This window comes from Arachis hypogaea, chromosome 7, assembly GCF_003086295.3.
Source record: "Arachis hypogaea cultivar Tifrunner chromosome 7, arahy.Tifrunner.gnm2.J5K5, whole genome shotgun sequence".
NCBI lineage: Eukaryota > Viridiplantae > Streptophyta > Magnoliopsida > Fabales > Fabaceae > Arachis > Arachis hypogaea.
In genome coordinates this window covers 54,573,654-54,583,848 of record NC_092042.1, presented here as the reverse complement: position 1 = coordinate 54,583,848, position 10,195 = coordinate 54,573,654, and the positions used below count along the sequence as shown (strand labels likewise).

At 34.2% G+C, this 10,195-nt stretch overlaps 1 protein-coding gene and 1 long non-coding RNA gene across 2 annotated transcripts; both read left to right on the top strand.

Annotated features, from left to right (window-relative positions):
* The first annotated feature begins 3,202 nt into the window (after positions 1–3,202).
* On the top strand, positions 3,203–4,804 carry LOC112703115 (uncharacterized). Its single transcript, XR_011863494.1, has 3 exons — positions 3,203–3,413; positions 3,494–3,604; positions 3,749–4,804. It is a non-coding gene; the product is annotated as an uncharacterized lncRNA (long non-coding RNA).
* An 874-nt stretch (positions 4,805–5,678) lies between these two features.
* LOC112703114 (uncharacterized) lies at positions 5,679–9,441 on the top strand. Its single transcript, XM_029288170.2, has 8 exons — positions 5,679–5,792; positions 6,160–6,365; positions 6,715–6,839; positions 7,586–7,626; positions 7,748–7,807; positions 8,176–8,288; positions 8,637–8,795; positions 8,880–9,441. The coding sequence occupies exons 1-8, from the start codon at positions 5,679–5,681 to the stop codon at positions 8,962–8,964; spliced, it is 903 nt and encodes a 300-aa protein (XP_029144003.1). The 3' UTR covers positions 8,965–9,441.
* The last annotated feature ends 754 nt before the right edge of the window (positions 9,442–10,195 follow it).

The window sequence follows — 10,195 nt, the reverse complement described above, 5'->3', positions numbered from 1 at the left end:
CTATTTCTATTTAATATACTAATACTGGGTTTTCCCCCAACTAATAAAAGTGAGGTATCACTTTTTCGTGAACTTATTTTCCTTCCAAAATGATTGCACTATTTCTCTCTTTTAAATTTATTTTTAAAAATGATCTTTAATTGATATAATTATATTATAATTAGTATGTAATGAATGATACATAATTATACTAATTTAAGATAATTTCTTTATTATAATTATACTAATTGCTTTTAAATTTATTTCAGAAAATTATCTTAATTATAATTATATAACAATATTATACTTAACATTTTATGAATAATTCATAATTATACTAATTTAAAAAATATCTCTATTATAATTATATAAAATTAATAATTAATACATTATTAACCTAATTATCAATCAAAAATATTTTTAACTATTTTAATTATATTGATTTTAATTATATTGATATAATTCTATTTTTTATTCATTATTCTAAAATTTTATTAGTGACAAGTTATTATCTTAATGGTGACCTATATAATAATAATAATAATAATAATAATAATAATAATAATAATAATAATAATAATAATAATAATAATAATAAGATAGAAAATTATATTTTAGAGAAATATAAATTGATTATTAATAATTGTTTATTAATAATGATAATTATATGATTAATTTTTAGTAATTATTAAATATATTTAATATAAATAACCAAGTTTAATCAGTTAACAAATGAAAGGAAATATTATTGCACGATTGTAAAAACAACAATATATATATATATATATATATATATATATATATATATATTAATAACCAATTTAATATTAATAATAATAATTATCGTTATTATTCAACAACAACAATAATAATAATAATAATAATAATAATAATAATAATAATAATAATAATAATAATAATAATAATAATAATAATCTTTCTTTTTATTAAAACACTCATCTAATTAAATTAATATAAATATTTAATGAAAATAAATTAAATGATAGATTTTTTGGCTTGAAAGATAATATAATCGAATATTCTTGAAGATTTTAAAGCTGTGAGTATATATTCTTCCTATATTAATATACGCATGCATGTTACCTCATTTTTTCATAAATAGAAAATAACATTTACCCATTAAATTTGTTAGTTGCTCAATCGATTCATCTTATTTATTGTGATTGAGATTGATATATAATCATAAAGTTTTTTTCCTCCATTAATTTTATGACATATCACTATAATTAATAAAATTAATCTAAAAATTATTAATTTCTCATATCATATTATCATAATTAATAAAATTATTTTATAAATTTACTAATTTCTCATATTATATTATTACAATTAATTAAATTACTAAGAAAAGAACTAATTTTCTAAATCATAATATTGTAACCTATAAAATATAGGTTTCTATGTAAAAAAATTAGTCTATACAAGTCCAATCTTTTTTCATATGAGTATTGCCCGAATGGATGCAACAAGTCCAATCCAACTGTGTGCTAATATGACCCGACCCGAAAAATCTTCTGACTCTCATTGGCCAGTCTCTCGCCCATCATTTCTATGCTGTTTCGCCGTTAATTCTCTCGGACAAAACTAAAGATTTGCTCAAACCAAACCACTAGTATTTGTCATTCATGTTTCGGCGATGATAGTAACAGATTAAAGTAATAAAATTTTCAATTTCATCGAGGCAGATGTGCCGTCTTTTTATGCTCTGATGACGTCTTTGATATCAATTTTGATTCGACTTCTATGTCGGGTTTTATCCAGAATAACATGGGTTCCAGGGGAACCCTATTACCGATAATGAGCATGTCGCTTTCCTGTTCTTATGGCTTAATGCTTTTGTTTTCTGCCCCAAATCAATTCAAATCCAAAAAAGCAATTACCTTTCATTAGCTATCATGCTTCATCACAAGAAATACATCAATCTTTCCTCTCTTATCTTGGTCAACTGTATGAAACTCTTTCCTTGGTAGTTAGCAAAATTTGATGCAGAGAATTGTCGATCAACCTATTTGGTCCACTTTGGATTCTTAACTTACGGCTGAAGTCTGTGTTTGAACCTCAATTTACTACTCATTCTGAATTTTCCAAAACTCCACTTGAAGATATTTGATTGTCTTCTTTTTCTTGGTCAAAACCAAAAGGCATGTCATCCGTCGATGCTTTTGTCATTTCATTAAAATTTTTCTTATCATAAATGCAACGATGATTTTTGCTACCATCCCAATCCTTTGGCCTGTTGAAAAAGTAACGTGGGATACCTTCATTCTTTAACAAGTTCTCAAACCTGAAAATCAAGAGGCTTTTAATGAACTGTGGTCGAAAACCCTGACTCCACAAATCCTCCCTGTAGGGCTTCCTTGTGAATCGACCATGGCCCTTAAAAAGAAACTCGTTACTTATTCTCCTCAATATGCGTCGAGGCAATTCGGTCTTACACAAGCATTACCTTCCCCTATTTCACTAGAAATTGGGGCCTAAATAGTTCACTATGAAGTGTCATACTTGAAAGAATTTGACCAAATTTTGGATTTGAATCACCAAAAAGTAACTTCTTAGTACTAGAGATATGACATAAAATTCTGCTTCTTCTCAACCCCTGACTTTCACGAATGGTGGTCAAACTATTATAATTCTCATTGTCCCTCAACTGATCAAGCTCTCTCTAATTTGATTTTTCCTTCTGCACAGACTATTGTTGCGTCGAAGAAAACCAAAGGTGAGCATATCCATGAAATCATTGCCTTTGAGAAATATTATAAGGTAAAATGGCATTTCAGGAACGTAAGGTATGTTTTTATCGAGGCATCAAAGGTATGAAAAAAAAAAAAGAAGCACATTTTCATAAATGTCTTGACCATTATTTTAAACCTTTAGCTCGAGATGCTTTTGTCCAGAAAAAAATTTCATGAAAATGTTTAAATTCTCTTCTTTTTCCACTGCCCTTTTTGGCCTTGCTGATCGACTACCTGACCCTCCTAAAGAAGACTTAGGAGTGGATTATCGACTCCGAAGAGCACAGCATCGTACCCTGGGCATAAACACAATTGGTGCGATATATTATCCAGGCGTCAGGGATAAGATTCATGGTCGAACTAGGATTGTTGGATATCCTCCAAGTATCATATTTTTTCTTAATAATTAAAAACCTTTAAGTCCTTACTCCTCTTATACTTTCTTATTATTCCAACTACTCAACCAACAGACCTAACAGGTATTGCCCCTGACCCTAAGCTAGTCAAAGAGGACTGGGAGCAGGCGAAGAAACTGGCCCTAAGAAAACAAAATAAAAAAGGGGTCAAGGCAGAGGTCGATCGAGTGAAGCCACCCTATCTTCAAAGAAGTGTAGAGCCATCGTCATCCTTATGGGTGACAAACCCAAAAAGATACAGAAATCTGATCTACCTCCTACCAATGTACTTTTCAAAGTTTATCATCCTTAATAGTTGATCTTTGTCTAATTCTTGCTAAATAATTTGCTCACCTTTCCTTTTAGTCGAAACCTTCAAAGCGTAGCTCACACTCCCAAGCTGGACAACAAAGTCATTATGAGCCAGGTGTCGACCCAGCAGGTGTCAAGGCTGAAATGAATTAACATCCTCAAAAGGTGATGTCATCCTTGCCTTTTCTTGGTCCAATTCAAGCAACACCATCAACTGTTGCTTCCCAAGCCTCGACTGACTCCCCAGTAGTATTTATATTCATTTGTCTTTTCTTCTAGATTCTTAGAGTCTCATTTTTTCCCTTATAGGCGAGTTATATGCCTCTGCCAACTGATGTCGAAACCCAATAAGAATCTGATCCTGTTTTGACATCAGCTGCAACAACTTTGACCATCCTTCCTACCAATAATCCAGCTGATGTCTAACACAACGAGTATCATATCAATGTCCCTACTCCTGAAGCTGAAGACTTGAACTTTGATGACCTTGATTTCAACCTTGCCAACATTCTCTCAGAAGCTCGATAAGTATACACTTCTGAAGGAACATGGGTTTTCTCTTCTTTAGGTCATGAACCCAAAATCACCCCATCAGTGCAAAAAATAGAAAAAATCATTCCAAATCACGAAGAAGAAGTCACATCTCCTGAGCCACAGCTTCCACCAAGCCTTGGATCATTCGATTGTCAAAACGGTCAGTATTGTTCTTGATTGTCTTAACCATCCCTTGAAAGACATTAATAATAATGCCGACCTGAAGGCTCGACTGTTGGCAGCCCTCGACTTCTTAAATCAGTAAATCCCAATAGATTCCTTAACATCATTGGAAATTTTTATGGAAGATATTTTCAATCATATTTCTAAAATTGACTCTATTGAGAAAGACTACAATACAGTAGTCGAGATTTTGGCTACCTATGATAGGCAGTTAAAGCAATGTGAAATAGCCAGGTCTCAAATTGAAGAAGTTATATCAAAAGGTCGAGCCAAGAAAAAGATCATAGCCACTAAAGTCGAGATTCTGGAAAAAGAGTTTGCTGAACTAAGATCAAGCAAAGAAAATATCGAGGCTACAAATGTAATGCTCAATCAATGACTTTAGCAAATAAATCAAGTTTATGCATCTAAGACTTCAGGTCGTACTGCTCTTGTCAAAATAGTCAATCAAACCATCAAGGCCAAAGAGAAAACTGTCGAAGCTTCTGCCGCTTTGGGTCGAAAGCAAGAGGACCTCAAGCTTAAATTTAGAACCTTGTTTTAATGTATTGTGCTTTGTTGGAACTTATCACCAGCTTTTACTTGTATTTCTCTTTTCATAACTTCTGTTTGATGAATAAATTTGAATAGTGACAATGATTTTAATTATTTTTCATTTATATGCCCTATATGTCAAGTATTTGTTATTGTTCATGCCTTGGGTCGAGCTGTATGACCCGTGCTGATTTACGACAAAGTTGACCGACCTCTTCAGGTCAGGATTATCTGACCTCTTCTCAAAGAGCTCAGCCAAATCACCAGGAAAGCCCAAAAAGGCACTACAAGAAAAATACCCATTCAGCCACACTTTTTTTAAGCTACATTTGAAAAACGTAGCCTATTCATAGAATAGGCTACGCTTTTCTCCGTGTTGCCTTTTTATAAGAGAAAAGGATACACAAATGCGGCATCATTTAAAAAGCGTAGCCTTAGGTATTATAGAAATCACTTATAAAGCGTAGTCGTAGGTTGATATCTATAGGTTCACTTTTCATATCAAAAGAGACGCTTTTAAAGGGTAGCCTATTTGTTAAGTTTTGGGTGCACTTTAAAAGCGTAGCCTAATGTATCTAGGCCAAATGCACCCAAACACTTAGTAATTTTTCTTTTCCTTATCACCAAATCACACTCACCTTCGAATACCCTCACTTTCGCCTTCTGATCAGAAAAAAGTTTCGCCCCTCACCTTCGCAAATCACCTTCGAATTAATTGTTGAAAACCCTTCCCTAACACACCCACACACTCACACTCATTCTCACCATCACTCACCATTGCCACCACGCCCCCCTTTCACACACACACACCCAGATCCAAGAGAAAGAGTGAACCAGAGGGAGGAGAGGAGGGAGACAGAGATGAGAGAGCGCGATCGAGAGAATAGAGAGTGAGAGGGGGTCACCGCCGCAACGTCGCTGCAGCCGCCGCCATTGCCGTCGCAGAGCAGGGAGCCCAGAGGGGAGAGAGAGATGATTTGCAGATGAGATGGAGAGAGAGGACGAAGATGCGACGCAAGAGAGGAGGCTGTTCCGTCGTGCACAGTCGTCGCTCCTGGGGTCGATTGAAGCCGCCGCCGCAGCTAGGGCTTGCCGTGCTCCTGTCCGTACTCCTAACCTCTGTCTCTCTCTCTCCCTCTTCAACTTTCATTTCATTCTCATTTCAATTTTAATTTCGATGTCTCTGTAGGCAACAATATATTTTAGAAGTTGTATTGGACTGGAAGAGAGGGAAGGGGAGTGTTTGAACTTTCAATTCATTAATTTTTGCTGAATTTCTGTGCCTGTGGGTGAATACTGGATTGTGAAGGATGGTTAGGATTGTGAATACAGAAGTTTGGACCTCTTCATATATAGTATCCCTTCTTTTTTTAATTCCCACAAGAGCTTAGGATTGGTTAAACAGAGCAAATTGAAACTTTGAATGTTCCCCTCATGCAGGGAACAATGCTGATCGATTCCTGCATTAGAGCACTAGGTTCCAAATTGTTCTAGGCGTGGAAAGGGGATTGCAGTACCTTCATGAGGATTCACATCTAAGAATTGTTCACCGAGACATCAAAGCAAGCAACATTCTTCTTGATCATAAGTTTCATCCCAAGATTGGAGACTTTGGCCTTGCCAGGTTCTTCCCTGAAGACCAAGCTTATCTTAGCACACAATTCGCTGGAACATTGTAAGTCCAATTATTAAATATTTTAATTACTATGTATGCTAGCTGCATATTCACCATGTTACTCATGTTATATTTCAGTTTTCTATTTATGTTTTTTTGTCATAAATTGAATAGCCTATAATTTTGAGTATTATAATATCACAACACACACCTATACTACTATACACAAAATATTAAGAGTTCTCATCCACTATTGACCCTAATCAAGTCTCAAACCTGAGTACGCAACACATATCATAGGGGAGTGGTGTGAGCTTATGAATGAATCTGGTTTGCCATGTTACCAGGTTTAGTTATTAAGTAATTGAGCTGAGCTGTAAGTTTGACAAATGAAATGGTTTCCTGCCAGTGCCAAAAGGGCTGTTTTCGCCGGAGCCAGAACATTATCGAGGACCAAAGCTAAAAGTTGCCATCATTGGAGCTGGGCTTTCTGGCATGTCAACTACAGTGGAACTCTTAGATCAAGGACACGAGGTTTAGCTCCTTTAATCTTTAATATCACACTTCCTCCATTTCATATTTTATAAGTCATTTTGATACTTTGATTTATGAATATATGTGAAAAGTCAAAGCGACTTATCAGTATGGAACGAAGAAAATGTTATTTTGAAATTGGATGTTATGGTGTACATGGTAAACTTGATTTTTGAAGCAAAGGGGAGTGATTTGGTCAGTTTCTTAACACAATTATGGTGTTAAATTTATTAGGATATTCTAGCTAATGCATTTTATCTAGTATGTTTACTTCTAATTGCTCTCGATCAGGTGGATATATGAGTCGAGGACTTTTATTGGTGGGAAAGTTGGTTCTGTTGTTGATAAGAAAAGAAACCAAATTGAAATGGGATTTCTTACAAATAGAAGTTGGTAAACGGACTTGATTGATCCCGTCTTTGAAATTCTCCAACCCCTCTGTTTATTTATGGTCTGAGAAGTTAAAAAATATTAAATATATAACCCTAGGATTTGAAACTTTGCCTAAGCAAAATTGATCAATTTTTCATGCCCATTGTGTTTAGGATTTGAAAAGCCATGCTTTATAGATGAATCCTTTGTTTTGCTTTTTTATCATATTATCCTTCTCCTTGAATCTTAATGAAATTATTCTTTTATAAAAAAGATAAAAAAATGTCTATTGTATTTAACTTATAATATATTTTATTAATCCATCATATTTTTTCAAAAACTCTGCTGATCTGAGCTTATTTTCTAATGTGCAGTCCCAGAAAAATACACAGGTGTTGCAGAAGCTGATTTTCTGGTATTTCTTATTAGAAAAAATACCATTTTTTTTCATTTTCAAGTTTTCTCTTGTTGACTTTAGTAATATTAGTCTTGTAAATTTATTAGAAATTTTAAAATTTTAAATTTACAAACTGTAGATAAAGGTTGAAGACTTCTTTAGGTACTTTTTCTCAGATGATGCTGTAAACTTTATCTTGGTATGTTTCTGTCAGCTTTATTTCTCTTTTCTATCTGAGGTTCAACTAAAATTTTGAATGAAGCCAAAGTGAATGCCTAATATGGGGGCTTATTTACAGAGAAATATATGAACATATTGATGAGTTACAAAATTCCATTTCATGGAAAAAATGATTGAGTAGTGCATGCTTTAAGTAGTTAAGTTTGAAGTTATTAATTCAAATTAAGTAAATATAAGATAGAAAAAATTGTTAAATCTAAGATCCTGAGCATATGTCCTTTGATGAAGCAATAATAAGATCTTTGATGCGTCCCTATGATTTTTAAAAACTTAGTAAACTGTTCCTATGGAGACCTGCTAGTGGACATAATTGTGTTTCCTTTTCAGGAGCAAAATTTGGTGGCTCACCCAGCACCACCAGCGTCTGCTGTGTTTACCTGCTGTTTCACAAATTCCTTTTCTTCGATTCTGCCTGCTGCTATTCTGTCCTGTGCTATCCGGTTCTGCCCTAATTTCCACCTTCTTCTAGGCTGTCTTTTTTTTCCTGCCCTATTTTGTTGTTTTGCCGTTATCTCTTGAATGATTTAATTGCTGCTACTGCTGCTAGGTCCCAAATCTGTTTGATTATATCAATTTAATTCTTGCTAAATGATAATTGTGCTGAATTTGTGGTTAAATGGTTGCATGGCAGTTACAATTTTTTTGTCTGTAATTTTTACAGTTATTTTGGTTTAGTTGTTTGAGCTGGTAGCAGTGTTGTGCTAACTTTTAAGAATCATTTAATACATGGATTAATTCTGGAATCTCGATAAACAAACCTATAAACAAACCTTTTCATATTTGCTCAGGGGCTGTTATTTCCAACAAGGTATGGAAGTTAAGATGGAAATGAAGGTGGAAGATGCATATAGGAAGTCAATGGAGACAGTGTTGAATTGGATACAAGATACTGTAAATCTTAACAAGAGTCAAGTTTTCTTTCGTACATATACACCCGTGCACTTCAGGTTTGTAATTTGTTGCAACAATTGTTATGATTTATATTTTGCCTTCCAAGTTTTACATATATTTATCCAATAATGTATGAACAGAAGTGGAGATTGGAGAAGCGGTGGAAGTTGTCATTTGGAAACACTGCCAGAGCTTAACATGTCATTAGTGCCTAATGATAACTGATCACAATTCAAAATAGGCAATTCATTGCTATCATCACACAAAAACAGCACTGAACTTGTCAAGTTAAAAATATTGAATATAACAGAGATGACAGCTCAGAGAAAAGATGGACACTCATCAATTTACTATCTTGGTCCGATGGCGGCACGGCGGCACTCCATCGGCAAGATTGCAGCCACTAGTGTCTGCATAGTGTACCTGATACATGGAATGAGCTGCTTTATGCAATGTTCATGAAGCATGAAGGCTTCTCATAGCAAGGAACTTCAAAGAGTCATGGAAGCATTATATACAGCAATTCTTTTTTATTTGTCTTGGGCAGCAAGGACTCGCAAATTGTTCTCAGCAGTCTCAAAAAGACGCTAACACGTAGAATAGAATTATGTATTTATTTAAAGAAATTATTTAGTATAATTATGTATTTATTTTTATTTTATAATATTCAATTCATTCAAATAAAAATACAAAATTATTATACATGTAATATATAATCATATTACTAAATATTAGGTTTTAGAAAAAAAATTATTAGAATATATATATATAGAAAATAAAAAAAATAATGAGGGACCTAAGGCTACACTTATATACAGTAGCTATAGTATACAAAAAAAAGAGGGATCTAAGGCTATGCTTATAAAAAGTAGCTATGGTATACAATGTGGCTACGCTTTATAAGTGATGCAGTAGCATTGAAAAGCGTAGCCTATTCTGGAAAAATGAAAGCTGAAAAGCGTAGCCTTTGGTCCTGGACAGTATCACTTGAAAAGCGTAGCCTATTCCCAAACGCTAAAAGCATAGCCCTTGGTGCAAAAAAGCGTAGCCTTTGAGAATAGGCAACGGCCGAATAGGAATCACCCCAAAAAGCGTAGCCGTAGCTTAAGGCATCATTTTTTTTCACTTTTGGCTACACTTTTCAAGTGTACCTGAATGGGTGTTTTTCTTGTAGTGAGGGCCCAAACAGAGGAACACGACCCAAATCCAAGGGCAGCCCAAGCCTAGAGAGATAAGGGCGGTTTCCTCAAAGATAGGATGACTTCACTCGAAAGATAAAGATAAGATAACTATCTTATCCCAAAGGAAGATTACCCCACACCATTATAAATACATTGGAGCACCCAGGTATAACTCATACTCTGATTCTACTAAAAACCTGCTTAATACCCTTGCTAACTTAAGCATCGAAGTCCCTTGCAGGTACCACCACCCTCCGGTGACGAAGGATCAGCAG

What these genes read in the sequence shown, in the direction of transcription:
- LOC112703114 (XM_029288170.2), top strand. Translation starts at nt 5,679, where the DNA reads ATGGAGAGAGAGGACGAAGATGCGACGCAAGAGAGGAGGCTGTTCCGT. An exon ending in ACACAATTCGCTGGAACATT is followed by an intron (nt 6,366 to 6,714) that starts GTAAGTCCAATT and finishes GTTTCCTGCCAG; the next exon opens with TGCCAAAAGGGCTGTTTTCG. An exon ending in ATTCTGTCCTGTGCTATCCG is followed by an intron (nt 8,289 to 8,636) that starts GTTCTGCCCTAA and finishes ATATTTGCTCAG; the next exon opens with GGGCTGTTATTTCCAACAAG.